The sequence below is a fragment of the Lepidochelys kempii genome, chromosome 2 (genome assembly GCF_965140285.1).
Source record: "Lepidochelys kempii isolate rLepKem1 chromosome 2, rLepKem1.hap1, whole genome shotgun sequence".
In the NCBI taxonomy this organism is placed as follows: Eukaryota; Metazoa; Chordata; order Testudines; family Cheloniidae; genus Lepidochelys; species Lepidochelys kempii.
Genome location: NC_136381.1, coordinates 127,090,804 through 127,113,730, shown reverse-complemented (window position 1 = coordinate 127,113,730; position 22,927 = coordinate 127,090,804). Strand labels below are relative to the sequence as shown.

At 42.3% G+C, this 22,927-nt stretch overlaps 1 protein-coding gene across 1 annotated transcript in view; it reads right to left on the bottom strand.

Moving 5' to 3' along the window:
* Positions 1-22,927, bottom strand: part of CDH9 (cadherin 9) — a 139,519-nt gene that overhangs the window by 5,630 nt on the left and 110,962 nt on the right. The window contains exons 8-9 of the mRNA XM_073329465.2: positions 21,261-21,397; positions 19,784-19,905 (exon numbers count right to left, since the gene is read on the bottom strand). Of these exons, the coding sequence (XP_073185566.1) occupies positions 19,784-19,905; positions 21,261-21,397 (259 nt within the window). The remainder of the gene's footprint in view (positions 1-19,783; positions 19,906-21,260; positions 21,398-22,927) is intronic.

Here is a 22,927-nt window from a genome sequence, read left to right as displayed (position 1 = left end):
AGTGCCCTGCATTGCTGTGTGAAGGGTGCCCCTCTGGCCAATCCAGCCTCCTCCCATGCCCTTACATAAGTCAGCAGCTACTTCACACACTGTGCTCTGTAAGTGGGAAACATGGGTTCAGGTCCTAGTCCACATATTTTTGCTCCTGGAGATAAAGTTAGAATATTGCAGAAGCAGAATTCTTAGATGTTGGGGGCTGGGGGAAGGAGAGGGTGGAGAAATCTCTTGCATCACCTTAAATGGACACCTCTGGTTGTGGAATGGCACTGGTGGAAAGAGAGGGCAGTCAAGATCAGTTGTGAGGGGAAGATAGTAGCCCTGTCATAGGGCCATGGGAGCCAGCATGCATAAAGAGGAGGAAAATGTTAAGGGTTCCTTCTGGAATGCAGAAGACTCCCCTGCGGAGCTGGTGCTAACTCACTGGAGGCCTTAAACAGGAATATTTTGCCCCTCCTCCCCACAATACTAAAACAGGAAAATTCTTATAATAAAAACTGAATAGGCGGCCCCTTGAGCTGATCGGGGCTCTAAGCAATGCTTAGTCTGTTTATGCTTAGCACCTGCTCTCTCCCCTGCCACATTAAAAATAATTTTAGAAAAAGAAAACAAGTACTCTGGTATTTTTCAGACTAATTTACGATGTTGAAAGTTGCTAAAACTGGGAAAGCGAACACAGTAAGGAAGAGTGAGTTCAGTACCGATATTATATTAAGCATTGTGCAGTTATAACATGATGTCATTACATTTACTATGCTATAAACTGTGATAATTCATATGTACGGTAAAAATGAATACTGGATTGTTTACATTCACTAACTATTGTAGTACCACAGAAATCCAGCATGTTTTGCAATGTCCTGCTGCCGGAGTTGTGGCTCTATCCAAAAGGAGAAGCTTTGGGCTTAATCAGGTGTCAGGATAGCTCAGTGGCATGAGTGAGTGGGTGGATTTCTCAGAGAAAGGATTTGTGGCTGGACTCCAGAATAAGTCTCAGCAGAAAACTCTCCTTACCACTTCTTTACTCCTGGGCAGAGAGCTCCTTTAGCACATGCTGTGAAGATGGACCTGCTTTTTATGATATTGCGGTGTGCTGAGTGCCTCATTTGAGATGCTAAGTGTCTCCATTGTACTGGGCATCTTCCGCTTCCACTGACTTCAGAGGGGTTTGTTATCAAAAGGTTTATGCATGCAGCTTGTTTCGCTGAGATTTCCAGAGCACATGCATAGCATTAACTGTCCAAGCAAAAGCAGTAACTGCTAAATAATACTATCTTAAGCTTTTGTAGCAATTGAGTTAGACAGTTCCCTTAAAACACCTTTCTGAATATTAATTTCAATGCGAATTAAACACACTCATTCAATATTTTATATAGTTATTCTGTTTGGGACCTAACTTAGACTCTACTGACAATACAGCAAGAAAATATAGTAAAACACTAGATGAATAGTTGGCTCTGGAGTAATTTAATTATAGTCAGTAGAGTTACACTGTTGTAAATCAGGTGTGAATGGAGAATTTGGCTCATCAACTTCCTTGGCATTATTCCTCATTTACACCAGCGTTGGGGAGATCAGAATCAGGGTCTTTATGGTTTCCTGTTATCAGAACAGAACCTGTGAGGGAATTCATGAATGTCATGTTCCTTCATGATGAACAGAATATAGTTAAAGCAGGATTATGCAATATTTCTTAAAATTAATGAGGCTCTCAAGTACACATTAAGATCTCTATATTTTGAAAGCAATTAGGACCCTGACACTTGGGGAACTTTTTAAATACATTTGGCCAAGTTCACACTCTTTACAAAGAAAAGGAGGACTTGTGGCACCTTAGAGACTAACCAATTTATTAGAGCATAAGCTTTCATGAGCTACAGCTCACTTCCTCAGATGCATATCGTGGAAACTGCAGCAGGCTTTATATATACACAGAGAATATGAAACAATACCTATTCCCACCCCACTGTCCTGCGGGTAATAGCTTATCTAAAGTGATTTCCAGCACAAATCCAGGTTTTCTCACCCTCCACCCCCCCACACAAATTCACTCTCCTGCTGGTGATAGCCCATCCAAAGTGACAACTCTTTACACAATGTGCATGACAATCAAGCTGGGCTATTTCCTGCATAAATCCAGGTTCTCACATCCCCCCCACCCCCATACACACACAAACTCACTCTCCTGCTGGTAATAGCTCATCCAAACTGACCACTCTTCAAGTTAAAATCCAAGTTAAACCAGAACATCTGGGGGTGGGGGCGGGGTAGGAAAAAACAAGAGGAAACAGGCTACCTTGCATAATGACTTAGCCACTCCAAGTCTCTATTTAAGCCTAAATTAATAGTATCCAATTTGCAAATGAATTCCAATTCAGCAGTTTCTCGCTGGAGTCTGGATTTGAAGTTTTTTTGTTTTAAGATAGCGACCTTCATGCCTGTGATCGCGTGGCCAGAGAGATTGAAGTGTTCTCCAACTGGTTTATGAATGTTACTCTCACAAATCTTGGGAGACAGGCCAGTCCTTGCCTACAGACAGCCCCGCAACCTGAAGCAAATACTCACCAACAACCACATACCACACAACAGAACCACTAACCCAGGAACTTATCCTTGCAACAAAGCCCGTTGCCAACTGTGCCCACATATCTATTCAGGGGACACCATCACAGGGCCTAATAACATCAGCCACACTATCAGAGGCTCGTTCACCTGCACATCCACCAATGTGATATATGCCATCATGTGCCAGCAATGCCCCTCTGCCATGTACATTGGTCAAACTGGACAGTCTCTACGTAAAAGAATAAATGGACACAAATCAGATGTCAAGAATTATAACATTCATAAACCAGTTGGAGAACACTTCAATCTCTCTGGTCACGCGATCACAGACATGAAGGTCGCTATCTTAAAACAAAAAAACTTCAAATCCAGACTCCAGCGAGAAACTGCTGAATTGGAATTCATTTGCAAATTGGATACTATTAATTTAGGCTTAAATAGAGACTTGGAGTGGCTAAGTCATTATGCAAGGTAGCCTGTTTCCTCTTGTTTTTTCCTACCCCCACCCCACCCCCAGATGTTCTGGTTTAACTTGGATTTTAACTTGAAGAGTGGTCAGTTTGGATGAGCTATTACCAGCAGGAGAGTGAGTTTGTGTGTGTATGGGGGTGGGGGGGATGTGAGAACCTGGATTTATGCAGGAAATAGCCCAGCTTGATTGTCATGCACATTGTGTAAAGAGTTGTCACTTTGGATGGGCTATCACCAGCAGGAGAGTGAATTTGTGTGGGGGGGTGGAGGGTGAGAAAACCTGGATTTGTGCTGGAAATCACTTTAGATAAGCTATTACCCGCAGGACAGTGGGGTGGGAATAGGTATTGTTTCATATTCTCTGTGTATATATAAAGCCTGCTGCAGTTTCCACGATATGCATCTGAGGAAGTGAGCTGTAGCTCACGAAAGCTTATGCTCTAATAAATTGGTTAGTCTCTAAGGTGCCACAAGTCCTCCTTTTCTTTTTGCGAATACAGACTAACACGGCTGTTACTCTGAAACTCTTTACAAAGGACTCTGTTGGCACGTCATTGAACCTGTAATTCCACTATCACTTTTTTCTCTAAATATTCCCAGTGTTGCTACCACTGCTACTGGCAGTAGCAATGGTGGATGTGATAGTGTAGGCATGGGTTTAGGTAGCTACAACATTTTAAGCCCCATGTCGCCTAAGCCTACAATTCCAGTGCCATTATAGCAGAAATTCCTTATGGTGGAAGGCTAGCAGAGTATCAAATTGACTGAAAAAAATTTCCTCCTGAATTTTTGTAGAGGTCTGAAGGACAATGTGAGAACAAAAACATCAGGTAGAAGAGAGAGAATTAGAATAGTGTGGATATTCGTCCAGATATTGCTAGGAAACATCCCGTAAGAAAATACCCAACTAGAATAGCTACCAAAGCATTGTAGCTGAGTATCATGTGGCTTTTCAAGATGTAATCAGTGAGATGTTTGTAAGATCCACATATGATTCCCTTCAAGTGAAAATAATATCAAGAGTGGACAATTGTGGCAGAAATAGAGGAACCTAATTACACTAAAAAAATATTGTGAGAATAATTCTGCAGAAAAGGGGAAAAAAAACAACCCTTATTATTTGTTAAAGGTATTGGTTGTCTTGAAAAGATGGAAGAATAAAGGGGGGGAAATGAAAAAAAAAATATTGCAGGCAAAGTTTTCCAAAACGAACAAACAAAAAATAGAAACATTATGAGGTTAGCTTTTGTAGATCTAAAAATCATGAATAAAACAGACTAAAGGCAATCCTAGATGCAAAAATTAAAGAGATTTAGCCATTCTGATTTTTGGTATGGTAGTGATACTGTAAAATCTAGGGCACAATGTTTTGCTATTTAAAGTTTGTGGTATAAAATGAAATACATGCTTTTTCCATTTTGAAACAGTTCTGAATTTGGAGTTGTACTCACGCTTCACAGAGATTTCAGAGAGATGCCTGACATTGTACGATTTATGAGAGTTTTTTTTCAAGAAAAAAGAAAAGGAGGACTTGTGGCACCTACAGCTCACGCAAGCTTATGCTCAAATAAATGTGTTAGTCTGTAAGGTGCCACAAGTCCTCCTTTTCTTTTTGCAGATACAGATTAACACGGCTGCTACTCTGAAATTTTTCAAGAAAGTGACTTTTACTCAACTCAAATGTGATTTCAAGCATATCAGACCTATTGAAAAAATGCATTCCTTTACGTTTAGCTGGCCTGGTGAATGAACTCAGATTGAAAAATTCAGCATTGTCAGTATTTCTACCTTTCTTAGGAGAATCAGTGTGAGGCAGCTCTTTGGGATTTATAGGATAAATTCCCATTCCTGAAGGGATCACTCAGTTTTTCAAGTGCTGATAATGTAAACCTGGGATGTCCATACAAACACTTCATTTTTATATCCAGCCCAGAGTAGTTGTACAGCCATTTAAACAATGTAGGCCGAGCTGTGCAACCTTTCTTCATGAGCACTTAGGCCCAGATCCCTGAAGGTATTTAGGTCTCTATGTGATTTCATAACTTTGAGGATCTGGGTCTTATTCCAACCGAAGTCAGAGGGACACCCCATGAGTGAATGCTCGCAGACATGAGGTGGGGTTCCACAGATGTGTAGGTGCTGGAACTAGAGGTGCTGTGGGTGCTGCAGCACACACCGGCCTGAAGTGGTTTCCATTATATCCAGGGTTTACAGTTTGGTTCAATGGCTCTCAGGACCCCAACTATACAGATTGTTCCAACACCCCTGTACATTCGGCCCCTGTTTATATATCTGTCACAGAGTGCCATCTCTTTTTCACATACTGCAGATGATTTCGATGCTATGGTGTTTTCTCCTCATTGCTCCAGACTACTGTAATTGTAAGTCACTCAGCATGCTTTAGACGATTCTCTTAAAGGCAGAACTGAAAGTTTCTTTATAAAAATCCAAGTAAGTCTTTTGTATGAATATGCATGAAGGCAATGGGCTGGGACAGAAAATATAGCAAAATGTTTGGGGAAAATATATTTACCATAATATTTTAACAAAAACTTGAGACAGCCAACACGTCCATGAGATGTTTGGCACTTTGCCACACACACGCCTTTTCAAAACGTCACTGTCAGTGTATATTGGTTATCATTATGAAACATGACACCTTTCTTTGAAAACAGCAGTTTTCATTCCCTTTGCATAAGGTAGCTGTGATGTCACTTGCTATGAAACCAGGAAGATTCCTGAGGCGTTCAGGGAGGCTAATTTATTTAAACAGTCCCTTCTTTGGAGTTTTCAAACAACTCAATTAACTTACAGCATAAGTTTTGTACTTTGCAATAATGATAATGTATTCTTAACCTGGGGATGCTTAACTGTCATGGCTTCCGAATTTTGCTTTTGTTCTGCTACATATTACGGAGCTGATTGGAGTGTAGCCTTGAATTCAGTTGAATGATTTGAGCTTTAAGTTCTAGTAATTTGTGACTTTGCCTGAAATGAACATAGATATTGCATAACACTAGATGGCTTTTCAAATGTCTACACTATTGTTTGTTTCTCTCATTGACTGTTTGTGAGATATCAAACATCAAAAATGTTACTAGTCCCCTGATTGACCAATTTTTTATTAACTTCAGTGTAGGGGTATGTCTACACTTACAGTGGCATGTAAAGCACACACACTGCCTGCCCTCCTAGCACAGGTATAAATAGCAGGGTATATACCCAACGTGGCTCTCTACACGCCCAAGCAGTGCCTCCCACATCTATTTTTAGCAATATAGGGTCCCACTACCATCCTCTTGATAAAGACTTTCCCTGCTGTCTCCCCCCACTACTAGAGCCTTTCACTGGCACGCTGTCATTACAGAGCGCAGTGTGCACACAGCCTGCTTTTCATTTTGTCATGTGGCTACATGAGCCCTGCATGCCACCACTAGTCTAAACAAGGCCTAGGAGTGAATATCACAAATCTCAAACCTTCAATCACGGTATTATCATTTCCTGACATTTGTTCATCTAGTTATGTGCTGCACATATTTTGTCAAGGATCTGCCACAAAAATCCCCCCCCTAAATCCATGATAAACTATGAAAAATATGCTGAGGGGGAGATTGTCATTGGACTTTGCTGAATGCGTAGGAAGGAGGGCACAAGGAGACTTTCCTACCATGCTCCCCTTGGGATGATGTGACTCCACTATCCCCTGAGTATATCAATGATCAATCATAATGGTAAGTGGAAAAGATGAAGATGTAGAAGAATCTGGGAGGGACTGTCCTTTTTAGGAATTCTTTCTAAAATATCTGTCCTTTGATGTAGTTTGATGCATTTTGAAGGCAAATGATTTACTCATCAGAAGTTGGCTCTAACCCCAGAGATAATTACCAACATGTCAGAGGTCAGAAAATCTTTCCCCTCTTCCTCCGTTTAAAAGGATTGCTGAGTTTTAACATATAACCCTACTAAGTCAATGGATGCCTACCCATAATTCAGCTACAGGTCTGTACAACAATGCATGATCAATATTTATCAATGGTGTCATGACAATTATGCCTTTCCCTGCTCCTTCCCAGCCTGTGGAGAAAATACAGAATAATGAAAGGAAAAAATCATTTTCCCAAATAAGATGAGCTCTATCCATGCTCTGATGTTTGGGAGCTCAAAAATGGCAAGAGAGAATATAGCACCAATGAGCAAAACAGTCTAGTTGTTGATCATTATTGTTAATGTGGTCTCAGCAAATATAGGGAGTTGGATGAGTTGATATCCTGGAGTTGAATTTTGCAATCATTGATTCATTCCATTGCAGTTCCATTAAGGTAAAACTCCCTGGCTTCCATGTAGAGAATTGCCTGACTCTGCCCCTAGTTCAGCTCAGGATCATGTACTGCTCTTAATGAGCTCATAGAATAAGGTTGTGAGAGGCTCTTGTGCAAGAGCCTTCCACAATAGCAGTCCTTGTGCTTCTGGAGCTCCATCACAGAAAAAGTGACACTTAAAAAAGGACAAAGATGAGTTGGGGCCAGGATCCTGCTGCTCCCACTTTAGCCCACATTACCAGTCTGTGGAACAGATCTGGAACTCATCCTAATGGATGAAGCAGAGATTATATTTCCATGTGAAAAAAGCAATTCTAGAGATGATGCCCTTCCTCAATAGACTCTCTCATCACTGCCGCCCCTGGATATTGCAACTCTGTACTGCTCCCCCGCCACACAGCTGCATCATATATGCCACAATCTACCCTCTAATATTGGCTGACATTGAACACAGGTATTGTAAGTTGGCAATGGAGAGGAATAATTGATATTTCTGGCTGCTTCCTGATGTGAATGAGATTTAGAAAGTGGTGTGATTAACAGCTAAGCTCAATTAAAAGAAAATCTTAAAATTAACTAAATATATTTATCTTCTCTGTCTAGCCCTCCTGCTGTGACCATCAGCGTTAAATGCACTGATGTGGTGCAACAGGAACCAATTACAATTCTAACAGGTTGGCTGCTTTAGGTGAGCTCTAAAATAAAGTAGAATAGTATGAAATGAATAATAGTATATTCTAATATATTGTACAGTATGCGCTATCATACAATAACAGTATTGTACAGTACATTAAAATAGGCAACAAAACTGAAGACTATTTGGAATATAAATACTATGTCCAAAATGTTCACTATGTGCATTTAAATCCATAATTATATTCAGACATCTAATTAAAAGTGACTTGATTTTAAAGGTGTTGAGCCCTTGCAGCTCCCAATGAAGCCAACTTTACATAAGTGCCTAAATATGAATTTGGGTGCCTAACTTTAGATATCCATGCTTGAAATTTTTTACTTGAATCTCCTACTTTCCTGCAGCCACAGAAACCTGCAAATATCACATCCCTGCATATGTAACAAGTCGGAGGCAGTACTTTGGGGAATAATATTTGATGCAGATAATGTCTGTAGCATTACTACTGAATTTGCCATTTGGGGAAAATAATTTCTGGAATTACATGCTGAGCTCATGCTATTTGGAAGGAGCATCTGAATAGCTAAATACAAGGCCTCTGACAGCTACTTTTTTTTAAATGCACACATTTGCTCTAAATCTGCTCTCTTCCTTTTTAGCAACGTAAAACTTGGTGGGGATGTAATGGGAAGAATGTTGACTTACTAGAATCCACACAAATGTTACCCAAAGTCAAGTAAAATCTTTAAGCTCTTAAATATTGTTACAGGGTCAGGACAGTTGGCTACAGGAGAGTAATAGAAAGCAGATATATTAGCCCCAGGTTAAATAGGTCACTTTCCCCTGGGTAAGGTAACAGGGAAAGTTCCAGAACAATCAGGAACTTTCTGGAGACAATTAAGACAGACAGGCTGATTAGAACACCTGCAGCCAATCAAGAAGCTGCTAGAATCAATTAAGGCAAGCTAATCAGGGCACCTGGGTTTAAAAAGGAGCTCACTTCAGTTTGCGGTGGGCGTGTAAGGAGCTGGGAGCAAGAGGTGCTAGGAGCTGAGAGTGAGAATGCGGACTATTGGAGGACTGAGGAGTACAAGCATTATCAGAGACCAGGAGGAAGGTCCTATGGTGAGGATAAAGAAGTGTTGGGAGGAGGTCATGGGGAAGTAGCCCAGGGAGTTGTAGCTGTCGCACAGCTGTTCCAGGAGGCACTCTAGACAGCTGCATTCCACAGGGCCCTGGGCCGGAACCCGGAGTAGAGTGCTGGCCCGGGTTCCCCCCAAACCTCCCAACTCCTGGTCAGACACAGGAGGAGTTGACCTGTGTCATAAATCTAAAGGGAAGGGTAAACCCCTTTGAAATCCCTCCTGGCCAGGGGAAGCTCCTCTCACCTGTAAAGGGTTAAGAAGCTAAAGGTAACCTCGCTGGCACCTGACCAAAATGACCAATGAGGAGACAAGATACTTTCAAAAGCTGGGAGGAGGGAGAGAAACAAGGGGTTTGTGTGTCTGTCTGTAGTCGTCTTGGCCGGGGACAGAACAGGAATGGAGTCTTAGAACTTTTAGTAAGTAATCTAGCTAGGTATGTGTTAGATTATGATTTCTTTAAATGGCTGAGAAAAGAATTGTGCTGAATAGAATAACTATTTCTGTCTGTGTATCTTTTTTGTAACTTAAGGTTTTGCCTAGAGGGGTTCTCTATGTTTTTGAATCTAATTACCCTGTAAGATATATACCATCCTGATTTTACAGGGGGAATTTCTTTATTTCTATTTACTTCTATTTTTTATTAAAAGTCTTCTTGTAAAACACTGAATGCTTTTTCATTGTTCTCAGATCCAAGGGTTTGGGTTTGTGGTCACCTATGCAAATTGGTGAGGCTTTTTATCCAACATTTCCCAGGAAAGGGGGGGTGCAAGTGTTGGGAGGATTGTTCATTGTTCTTAAGATCCAAGGGTCTGGGTCTGTAGTCACCTAGACAAATTGGTGAGGCTTTTTACCAAACCTTGTCCAGGAAGTGGGGTGCAAGGTTTTGGGAAGTATTTTGGGGGGAAGGACGCGTCCAAACAGCTCTTCCCCAGTAACCAGTATTAGTTTGGTGGTGGTAGCGGCCATTCCAAGGATAACGGGGGTAATATTTTGTACCTTGGGGAAGTTTTGACCTAAGCTGGTAAAGATAAGCTTAGGAGGTTTTTCATGCAGGTCCCCACATCTGTACCCTAGAGTTCAGAGTGGGGGAGGAACCTTGACATGGTGGCACAGTGGTGGGATTAACCTGAAATCATTTTGAGATCCAGTTGAGATTTTTTGAACTAGAAATACAGATTTTAAAAAGGAATTTTTAGGAAGTCCAGAAGGCAGCTTTGAAACTGAAAGCAGCTTGGTTTCTCTCTGCTTTGTGGCCAAGCAGAGACAAAAGGGGATTATCTTGTGAATTGCAGGTTTTCTTGCCTGGAGGCAGGGTACTTAACTCCTGCAGGGAAATTCACAGTCTTCCAACCCAGAGGTTTTTTTTTTTCTTTTCTTCCTAAAAGTAAATAGGGGGTGTGTGCTCTACCCATTTGCCTGGAGACAAAAGTGGCAGGGTTTTTTTTTTAGGATTTTGATTTTTTTTTTGTTTTGTTTTACAAGGAGCACAGGTTTGAAAAGAAATTTTTTTCTTCTTTGGGCTGGGTAAGCAGGTTTCCAAGTAGTTGGAGGTTTTTTGCTTTAATTTGGGCCCAGAGCAGAGACAAGGGAATTGTCTTTTTCTGTAGGCTGACAATCACTATCAGAGAATAGGTATTCTATTCCAGCACAGCAAAATTTTACAGCCAAGTTTTGTTTGTTTATTTCTAAACCTCGGGTGTAAAGTTAGTTAAAAACAGAGAGGTTAGAATGGCCAAATCCTCAGCTCGACTACAGCTGGAATTAGCCAAATTTCAGGCTGAGGAAAAACAAAGGGAACATGAAAGACAGATAGAACTCATGCAGCTGAAGAAGGAACAAGAAAGGGAGGCAGAACAACACCAAGAGGCTGCCCACAAGAGGGAAATGGAGGCAAGGAAGCATGTGGAGGAGGAGAGGGAAAAAGAGAGGAAGCATGTGGAGGAGATGGAGAGGATAAAGGCCCAGCAGAATATACCAACAAACCCTAGCAATCCTTCTCCAGGTACCACTTCCCATCCCAGAAAGTTCCCCACCTACAAGGCAGGTGATGATACTGAGGCCTTCTTAGAAAACTTCGAAAGGGCCTGCCTTGGGTACAACATCTCTACTGACCAATACATGGTAGAGCTGAGGCCGCAGCTCAGTGGACCCTTAGCTGAGGTGGCAGCTGAAATGCCTAAAGAACACATGAACAAGTATGAACTGTTTAAATCCAAGGCGAGAGTCAGAATGGGGATAACACCCGAGCAGTCTCGTCGGAGGTTCAGAGCCCTAAGGTGGAAACCAGACATGTCATTTACCCGACATGCCTACCACATTGTAAAACATTGGGATGCCTGGATATCAGGAGCAAGTGTTGAATCTCCAGTAAATTTGCCCTTCCTAATGCAAATGGAACAATTCTTAGAGGGTGTTCCTGAGGAAATAGAAAGATACATCCTAGATGGGAAACCCAAAACTGTAATGGAGGCAGGAGAGATTGGAGCCAGATGGGTGGAGGTGGCAGAGAAGAAGAAAACTGGTCGCAGTTGGAGCGGAGACCAGAAGGGACCACCCCAGACCACACCCTATTACCGGGGGCCGCCCAAAGCCCCACCTACCTCCCAAAGAACCCTCCAGACCCCTTATCGTCCCACCACCCCGTTCTCCAGCAACCCTCCTCGCCCCAGTGACCCGTCAGCTGGACGATGTTTTAAGTGTAACGAGCTGGGGCATGTAAAGGCCAACTGCCCCAAGAACCCCAACAGATTACAGTTCATTGCACCGGAATCACACCAGAGGTCCACAGGCCCAGATACCTCCCAGATACCCTTGGAGCGGAGGGAAACTGTGAGTGTGGGCGGGAAGAAGGTCACCGCGTGGAGGGACACCGGAGCACAAGTGTCAGCTATCCATGCTTCCTTAGTGGACCCCAATTTAATCAACCCAGAGATCCAAGTGACGATTCAACCCTTCAAGTCCAACTCTTTCAATTTGCCTACAGCCAAGTTGCCTGTCCAGTACAAGGGCTGGTCAGGAATGTGGACTTTTGCAGTCTATGATGATTATCCCATCCCCATGCTGTTGGGGGAAGACTTGGCCAATCATGTGAAGCAGGCCAAGAGGGTGGGAATGGTCACCCGCAACCAGGCTAAACAAGCCGTGAGGCCTAGCTCTGTTCCGGAAACTTCTATCAGGACCCAGTCAGAGGTGATGGACCTGGACCCCAGGCCAATGTCTGCAACAGCAGTAGTGGATCCAGTCCCAGAAACCCAGACGGAACCAGTCCCAGAACCGGAACCAGCCGAACAACCAACACCAGACCCCGTGTCAGCACTGAATCCAGTACTTGCAACCTCAACACCAGAGGGCCCCACCGAACCTGAACTGGCAGCAGCCGATAACCCTACACAAGAGGCTCAGCCGGAGCCTGAATCCCAACATAGTGCACCAGCGGAGAGCGGTTCACAGTCAACAGAAACAGCTCCATCCCCTATATCGCTTCCAGAGGGACCAAGCCTAGGTCCACAATCCCATGAGGAACTGATGTCTCCAGCATCAAGGGAACAGTTCCAGACCGAACAGGAAGCAGATGAAAGCCTCCAGAGAGCTTGGACGGCGGCACGGAGCAACCCACCGCCTCTCAGCTCTTCTAATCGATCCAGGTTTGTTGTAGAAAGAGGACTTTTATACAAGGAAACTCTTTCTGGGGGACACCAGGAAGACTGGCATCCTCAGAGACAGTTGGTAGTTCCAACTAAATACCGGGCCAAGCTCTTGAGCTTAGCCCATGATCACCCTAGTGGCCATGCTGGGGTGAACAGGACCAAAGACCGTTTGGGGGGGTCATTCCACTGGGAGGGAATGGGCAAGGATGTTTCTACCTATGTCCAGTCTTGTGAGGTGTGCCAAAGAGTGGGAAAACCCCAAGACCAGGTCAAAGCTCCTCTCCAGCCACTCCCCATCATTGAAGTTCCATTTCAGCGAGTAGCTGTGGATATTCTGGGTCCTTTTCCGAAAAAGACACCCAGAGGAAAGCAGTACATACTGACTTTCATGGATTTTGCCACCCGATGGCCGGAAGCAGTAGCTCTAAGCAACACCAGGGCTAAAAGTGTGTGCCAGGCACTCGCAGACATTTTTGCCAGGGTAGGTTGGCCCTCCGACATCCTCACAGATGCAGGGACTAATTTCCTGGCAGGAACTATGAAAAACCTTTGGGAAGCTCATGGGGTAAATCACTTGGTTGCCACTCCTTACCCTCATCAAACAAATGGCATGGTGGAGAAGTTTAATGGAACTTTGGGGGCCATGATACGTAAATTCGTAAATGAGCACTCCAATGATTGGGACCTAGTATTGCAGCAGTTGCTCTTTGCCTACAGAGCTGTACCACATCCCAGTTTAGGGTTTTCCCCATTTGAACTTGTATATGGCCGTGAGGTTAAGGGGCCATTGCAGTTGGTGAAGCAGCAATGGGAGGGATTTACACCTTCTCCAGGAACTAACATTCTGGACTTTGTAACCAACCTACAAAACACCCTCCGAACCTCTTTAGCCCTTGCTAGAGAAAACTTACAGGATGCTCAAAAAGAGCAAAAAGCCTGGTATGATAAACATGCCAGAGAGCGTTCCTTCAAAGTAGGAGACCAGGTCATGGTCTTAAAGGCGCTCCAGGCCCATAAAATGGGAGCATCGTGGGAAGGGCCATTCGTGGTCCAGGAGCGCCTGGGAGCTGTTAATTATCTCATAGCATTCCCCACCTCCAACCGAAAGCCTAAGGTGTATCATATTAATTCTCTAAAGCCCTTTTATTCCAGAGAATTAAAGGTTTGTCAGTTTACAGCCCAGGGAGGAGACGACGCTGAGTGGCCTGAAGGTGTCTACTACGAAGGGAAATGTGCTGGTGGTGTGGAAGAGGTGAACCTCTCCATGACCCTTGGGCGTATGCAGCGACAGCAGATCCAGGAGCTGTGCACTAGCTACGCGCCAACGTTCTCAGCCACCCCAGGACTGACTGAACGGGCATACCACTCCATTGACACAGGTAATGCTCACCCAATTAGGGTCCAACCTTACCGGGTGTCTCCTCAAGCTAAAACTGCTATAGAACGGGAGATCCAGGATATGTTACAGATGGGTGTAATCCGCCCCTCTGAAAGTGCATGGGCATCTCCAGTGGTTCTAGTTCCCAAACCAGATGGGGAAATACGTTTTTGCGTGGACTACCGTAAGCTAAATGCTGTAACTCGCCCAGACAACTATCCCATGCCACGCACAGATGAACTATTAGAGAAACTGGAAAGGGCCCAGTTCATCTCTACCTTGGACTTAACCAAGGGGTACTGGCAGGTACCGCTAGATGAATCTGCCAAGGAAAGGTCAGCCTTCATCACACATCTCGGGCTGTATGAATTTAATGTACTCCCTTTCGGGCTGCGAAATGCACCCGCCACTTTCCAAAGACTTGTAGATGGTCTCCTAGCGGGATTAGGAGAATATGCAGTCGCCTACCTTGACGATGTGGCCATATTTTCGGATTCCTGGGCAGACCACCTGGAACATCTACAAAAAGTCCTTGAGCGCATAAGGGAGGCAGGACTAACTGTTAAGGCTAAGAAGTGTCAAATAGGCCTAAACAGAGTGACTTACCTTGGACACCAGGTGGGTCAAGGAACTATCAGCCCCCTACAGGCCAAAGTGGATGCTATCCAAAAGTGGCCTGTCCCAAAGTCAAAGAAACAGGTTCAATCCTTCTTAGGCTTGGCCGGTTATTACAGACGATTTGTACCGCACTACAGCCAAATCGCTGCCCCACTGACAGACCTAACCAAAAAGAAACAGCCAAATGCTGTTCAGTGGACCGGAAAGTGTCAGAAGGCCTTTAACAAGCTTAAAGCGACACTCATGTCTGACCCTGTACTAAGGGCCCCAGACTTTGACAAACCGTTCCTAGTAACCACAGATGCATCCGAGCGTGGTGTGGGAGCAGTTTTAATGCAGAAAGGACCTGATCAAGAATTCCACCCTGTAGTGTTTCTCAGCAAAAAACTGTCTGAGAGGGAAAGCAACTGGTCAGTCACTGAAAAAGAATGTTATGCCATTGTCTACGCTCTGGAAAAGCTACGCCCATATGTTTGGGGACGGCGTTTCCACCTGCAAACCGACCATGCTGCACTAAAGTGGCTTCACACCGTCAAAGAAACTAACAGAAAACTTCTTCGGTGGAGTTTAGCTCTCCAAGATTTTGATTTCGACATCCAACACATCTCAGGAGCTTCTAACAAAGTGGCTGATGCACTCTCCCGTGAAAGTTTCCCAGAATCAACTGGTTAAAATTGTCCTTGAGATGTGGAAAATATTGTTAGTCTTTATGTACTTGGTAGTATATTTAGAGATGCATGTGTCTTATTAACTCTGTTTTCCTAGAGCTCCAGGAAGAAATCCCAGCCAGTGTTTCACCCTAGCTGAGATTTGGGGGGCGTGTCATAAATCTAAAGGGAAGGGTAAACCCCTTTGAAATCCCTCCTGGCCAGGGGAAGCTCCTCTCACCTGTAAAGGGTTAAGAAGCTAAAGGTAACCTCGCTGGCACCTGACCAAAATGACCAATGAGGAGACAAGATACTTTCAAAAGCTGGGAGGAGGGAGAGAAACAAGGGGTTTGTGTGTCTGTCTGTAGTCGTCTTGGCCGGGGACAGAACAGGAATGGAGTCTTAGAACTTTTAGTAAGTAATCTAGCTAGGTATGTGTTAGATTATGATTTCTTTAAATGGCTGAGAAAAGAATTGTGCTGAATAGAATAACTATTTCTGTCTGTGTATCTTTTTTGTAACTTAAGGTTTTGCCTAGAGGGGTTCTCTATGTTTTTGAATCTAATTACCCTGTAAGATATATACCATCCTGATTTTACAGGGGGAATTTCTTTATTTCTATTTACTTCTATTTTTTATTAAAAGTCTTCTTGTAAAACACTGAATGCTTTTTCATTGTTCTCAGATCCAAGGGTTTGGGTTTGTGGTCACCTATGCAAATTGGTGAGGCTTTTTATCCAACATTTCCCAGGAAAGGGGGGGTGCAAGTGTTGGGAGGATTGTTCATTGTTCTTAAGATCCAAGGGTCTGGGTCTGTAGTCACCTAGACAAATTGGTGAGGCTTTTTACCAAACCTTGTCCAGGAAGTGGGGTGCAAGGTTTTGGGAAGTATTTTGGGGGGAAGGACGCGTCCAAACAGCTCTTCCCCAGTAACCAGTATTAGTTTGGTGGTGGTAGCGGCCATTCCAAGGATAACGGGGGTAATATTTTGTACCTTGGGGAAGTTTTGACCTAAGCTGGTAAAGATAAGCTTAGGAGGTTTTTCATGCAGGTCCCCACATCTGTACCCTAGAGTTCAGAGTGGGGGAGGAACCTTGACAACCTGTACTCTGGGTTCACGAAAACGGCCAAACTGAGTGCTGCCATGAATCTCGGAGGCAAGCAAATCCACCAATAAGCGCAAGATGCACCAAGGTAGAGGAGGAACTTTGTCACAATATAAATAATATAGAAAGATCTGAGGGCCAAAAACAAAATGGAGGAAATAATAAAATAATAAAACAAAAGTATATAAAAGGGATAAAAGTATCTATGTAGATACATCTTGGGTGATGCTGCTTTAGTCCTTTGTGCTCCTTGAGAATCACATTGTCTCAAAATTTCTGATTGTTGTCAACCAGGTGATGCAGGGGCAGAGTTAAGATTGTTTGAGTGATATTAAATGAGCTTAACTGTACTTTCTAATACACTGAATATATTATATTTTTTGGGGGGGAGGAGGCAAGGTAAGTAGTTCCTCACATTAGAATATCTAGATTTTCTAACACTTGTATTTGTGACCAAACAGCAACTTCAAAACAGCCTTCTCTTTGAAGGCTTAAACTTTTTGTTAAGTGATAAATTATGTTCAACCTTTACTCCAGTTTATCTAAGGTTTCTGAAGAGGAGTGATCAAGTAGATAAATCAACTGCAAAATGCAAAATATTTGTCTCTAAAGTATTATTGCAGAATATGAACTTGAAGAATCAAAAGGAAAAGGAAAATGTAGGCAGTTAGTCAATTAACTCCCATGGAAAGTCAGTGTCCAACTCCTACTAAGTCTTATAGGTCACTTTGAAGATCCGAGCCCTAATTTACACCCAAAGAATGGGAAAGTGTTGTGAATTACACCCACACATTTAGTTGGGAAGCTAAATTGTAATTTGTGCATTATTGAGTATTCCATACATTTGGCATTTGGAAAGCTATCATTTAAGAGGAGGTGACAAGTAGCCAGTCTGGGAGGAACTTGTTCTGTGACCATACCCCCAAATTTGAGTTCCCTCACTCAAAATATTACATATGCTTAATCTTGCTTTGCTTTGCCCAGTTCTATTAAAGCTTTTACCATGACTCACATTGATATCAATCACTGAACTGAGATTCTAAAAATTATTTGTCCACAATCTTGTACTATACAAAGAGGTTTTGTTGCACAGACAGAAATCTGGTCATATACCAGCAATACAGACTTGCTGGCCAGAATTATCTGAATGTATTTCTGTTGAAAAAGTAATTAATACATTATAAAACAAAACTACCAGAGTACAATAAACAGTAATTGGATGAAATTTCTAAGCTCATTACATAGATCTCAAACCTTGGTCACACATGAAAATGTATGTCACAGTGGTATCCTAATTATAAACATCACATTATTTTGTGACAAGGTGTACCATTAAGCTTAGAGTTTCATGTGTTTATTTCATTATCTGTTATAATTCCTACCATTATTTGCATTTAATTTAGTATTGCTGTTACTGTATATATTATTTTACTGTATTATGTGCATCAAAAGTAATGAAAATATTTGTATGAAAAAGAATCATATTGGCAGTGAAAGCCCTTGATACAAACCAAGGCAATTCCGGTCAAAGTATGTTATATTATCCTTCCAACTCACGGCCTGGCTCATACAATTGGTGACACTGGGTGAATAAAGTGAACAGAATGTGGCTCAGTTGAGCCATTGGCTGCACATCTGCCACCTCTTTTTTTTCTTTCCTTTTCCAAAGTAACATTCAAATGTGCTTCGTGTTTCAATTGCTACCTTACACTCAATCTGTACTTCCTGACGTTCCCTAGTTTATAAGGTGAAATCTACACATACAGAGCTTACCCAAGAGGGCTCTACACTTTTTCTATCATGGGCTTCTGCCTCTGAATACAGTCTGGCCCTTAACTTTTAATTCCTTAGAAATCCATTCCATACTGAGATATTTTTAATGCAATGTTTCCACACAGAGTGAATGTTTATAGTGAAGGCATAACTCTGTGAACAAAGGTGTTAAAAACTGAAATGTCAACTGACCCCATGATAAACAGAGAGACAAGATGGGTGAGGTCATATCTTTTATTGGACCAACTTCTGTTTTGATAATTGTTTTGGGTTCCTTGAATGATCATGGAGTATGTTTCCTGATTTTTTTTTCTTCCTGGTACATGGCAGTATGTGATGAAAATGGTCCAATAAAAAATAGTACCTTACTCACCTTGTCTTGCTAATGTCTTGAGAGCAACACAACTACAACAACACTGCAAACAGCAATGGAAGATAACAAATTTTGCTGTTTGAAATGAAATCTCCACAACATGAGGAGAAAGGAAGCAAAACTTACCAGTGACATCTACTTCATGAGTGAATCATAGACTATCAGGGTTGGAAGGGACCTCAGGAGGTCATGTACTCCAACCCCCTGCTCAAAGCAGGACCAAACAAAACATCATCCCCAAAGGACTCAAATCTATAGCTCTCTGACCACTACATAAACATCGAAGTTGTGCAATAAAATCTACCTCACACACATTCTCTCTCTGATATCCTGAGACTACCATAGCTACAACAATGCTGCAACCATCCATAGTAAATAGAAGATTGTAATAATTACAATAGTAATAGTGCAGCAAAACACACATATCATGGATATAGAGAAATATTCTATCTACCTGGAACTTTTATTCTCTTTTCTCCAAGCTAGTAAATTGCTTCCTCTTTAAATCTGTTTTAGTTTATTAAAAGGATGTGTTGATCCAGTTTGTATAAAGCAAGAGCCATCCTGGACCTTTGCACAAATTCAAATCTAACGCAAACTGAATCTTAACCAAGGTCTGATAAAGTTGACACATCTTTTTAGCTTTAAAATTATAGTTCCATACCACAATTTCTTGTTTCTGTCAGGTACCATAAATATGTGAGATTTCCAAAATTGGATTTTTGCATATTTCAAGTTATCAATAGATCATATAATGCTTTGGTAAGCATGCAGACAAGAAGAATTATCTAAACATATGAAATTTTAGTGACTTATCCATGACTCCTTCTATAAAAGAGATTTGTGATGAAGGCTATTAAATCATTACCTAAAAATAAAATATTGTGTATGTGTTATATTAGAGCCAAATCCTGCATTCCTTGTCCACCTGAAATGTCTATTGAATTTGGAAATACAGTCAGAAGATTTATTATTTATTATTTTTCATCCATGCAAATCAAGATTGTCATGAAGATGTTAGTCTCCCTTGTGAGTAACTCTAGAAATGAATAAAACACAGCAACAGAAGATACAGGCATAAATTTGCTGGTAGATTAAATATGCATTTACCTGTCCTGCTTTTGCATTTTCACAAACAAAAGTTTCATAATATTTAGCAAATTCTGGTGCATGGTCATTTATGTCTAAAATCCTGATGAAGACAGGTATCTGGCTACTTTGCTTAGGATTATCTGGAACAAGAAAATAATTTATAATTTAGCTAAGGAATAAAAGGATTGGAAAGATTTACAGTTCATGTAAGAGAAGTGAAATTATCAAGTATATTTCATCTAATTTCTCCCCTACCCCACAACATAAAAGAAATGTTCATATCTTTACAGTTATGTTCAGTTTTCTACTGGTATATAATTTAATATAGTTAAGACTCATATTTACATTTTAAACCCATTACATTATTTTTAAAAGAAAAATGTTATATTAAGGCAAAACTATCTTAGTCTAAATTGATTTGCAGTTGAAAACAGAATTTTAAATTATCCAAGGTGTCTGGCTTGCCAATGTATTCCAATCAGCAGTGAGTGTATACATGCTTATTTTCTGGGATCTGTGTCCTAAAATGGAGTTGCTGAGGTTAATCCAGGGGGGATAGATATATTGTATGGATCAATTCAAAGCCCTGTCTAGCTACAAAGGCAGGAAGAATGTATCTGACACCTTTGTCATTAATGTGCCACTCCAAGTAACCTCCTAGGCCAAACCATAGTCAATGGGATGAATAAAGTGAAGCAAATATTGGCAGTTGGGCCTGTGTTTGGAGAAAATAGTTTTCTTAAAGAAAAAATGGTATGGCTCTTTCTAAAAGATGGTCTGTGTATCCTATATGCTCATCACAGCTCATACAATGTTAATCTCACTACTTCCCAAAGTGAAGGAAGAAGTTGTAAGGAAGAGAAAAATAATGTCATAGAACATATCACTTAATCAATTGTGGTGTGCCACTTTGGAAGATACAAGGTCAGATTTTCTTTTCTGCCCGGGGGGAAGGGTAATATATTAACTTTACAGGCCTCTAGTTGTGACTGGGGCTGGGTTGATCTCTGGCGTAAATTAGAGCAGCCTGAAGGCCAATCTAATGTCTGCCCATGTTCCCAAAGGACCATTCTGATGGTCTGGAATTGCTGGAATGCTCTAACCATGCCCTCATTTTCTTATAAATTTCCCCTTTCCCCTAGAGGCTGAGGGAGCAATGTAGAATCACTATGCTGGCTCTGTACCAATTTATGCAAGGGAAATCCTCAGGAAGCCAGTTATGTTGGCTTTGTGCTGCTCTGCACAACTGAAATGGACCTGAATTTTTTTTTTAACTATGGGGAAAAGTAAGAAAATCATGAAATAATAAGTTTTTAATTAAAATTTACCCCTATTGAGTTTTCTGGCTTGTAGTTAGCAAATTATATGCTTGGCTGAAATTTTTAAAGACAGACAAGGGTGAATCTGGTAAAAAAATTTAAAACAGAAATTTGTTATAGAATTGCCAAATTTTCATGTTCTAACATTCTCTTCAGATAAGCCATCTCCAACTCACTGATTTCAGTTGCTATAACAGTGATATTGTGCCAGGGGTTTTCTTCCCGATCAAGTAGCTTTGAGATGAATATAGACCCATTTCCTGAATAGATGTTGAATATTCTGTCGAGGTCCGTGTGTCGATCCACAGAATATCTGTCAAGATATAATACAAGTGTGTATCACCCTCTTCTATTATATTTTCCAGTTTTGCTTACTAACCACCATTAAATGCTTCCAGTTTTACGTTAGGAAAGGCTACCTTAAAATTTGCAATATGGTATTACCTAAGGTTCCCTGTACTTACTATAGGGAATAACTAGTGCAGAGTACTGTAAATATTGAGTTAAGTTATTTAAGACGTTGGCTCTTTCTGAAAGATAGGGTGTAAACTCCATATGCTTAGCATAGCCCATACAATGTCAGTTTCATGGCATTGGTCTTAAATAGGATTAAAGGGTAACACATCTGTATAGGAAGCTATTCAGTATGAGTCATTTTACAAAATATATTTTAGCCCAGAAATATTACAAATTCTGGAATGATAGTGAGTTAACTCAGACTGAATTGTCTTTAAGATTTTCACAAATGATTAGAGATTTTGGATGTTCAGTTTTTTCGGTGCTTAATCTCAGACATCATCACAGGAATTTAATTTCGGTAACCATTGAGCATCCGCTCTCTGAAGACAAGGCACCTTTGATTTTTCTCAGGATGGGCAGAAAATCACTCAAAAATATTTTTTAAATTTTGGCTTTTGCATTTGTTGAGCTCTCTTTTCCTTCCAAAAAGATTAACTTACATTTATAGTCATCCTCTGATCTAGTGAGCTAGTGACCATTAGCCACAAACCTGTTGCGTGAAGAGCGTATGCGTAATTTGCTTGATGACGTCATTTTGCCCAAAAATGTGCACGTAGATCATTCAGCGTTGTCTCACTTTCAATCAGAAATGTAGCTGAAGCAGGTTTCACAATAATTTGCATGGTCTATGCACTAATGTACAAATGGTCAGTGTTATGCATGTCAGTTTAGACCAGGGGTGGGCAAAATTTTTGGCCTGAGGGCCACATTGGGGTTCTGAAACTGTATGGAGGGCCAGGTAGAGAAGGCTGTGCCTCCCAAAATAGCCTGGCCCTGCCCCCTATCCACCCCCTCCCACTTCCTCCACCCTGACTGCCCCCCTCAGAACTCCCAACCCATCCAACCCCCCCTGCTCCTTGTCCCCGGCCACCCCCTCCCAGGACCCCCCGCCACTAACCGTCCCCCTGGACCTCACCCCCTACCCAACTCCCCCTGCTCCCTGTCCCCTGACTTCCCTGACTCCTATCCACACCCCCGTCCCCTGACAGGCACCCTGGGACTCCCAAACCTATCCAACCCCCCTGTTCCCCATCCCTTGACCGCCCCCCTCCAGAACCTCTACCTCTTATCCCCCCCGTCCCCTGACTTCCCCCTGGGGCCCCCTGCCCCTTATCCAACCCCCTCGGTCCCCGCTTATCATGACACTCAAAGCACCAGGACCGGCGGTCATGCTGCCGCGCAGTCTAGAGCACCAGGGCAGGCTGGCGGCCCTCACAGTTGCGCTGCCCAGAGCGCTGCCCAGAGCGCTGGCTACACGGCTAGCTGAGGCTGCAGGGGAGGGTGGACACCAGGGGAAGGGCCAGGGGCTAGTCTCCCTGGCCGG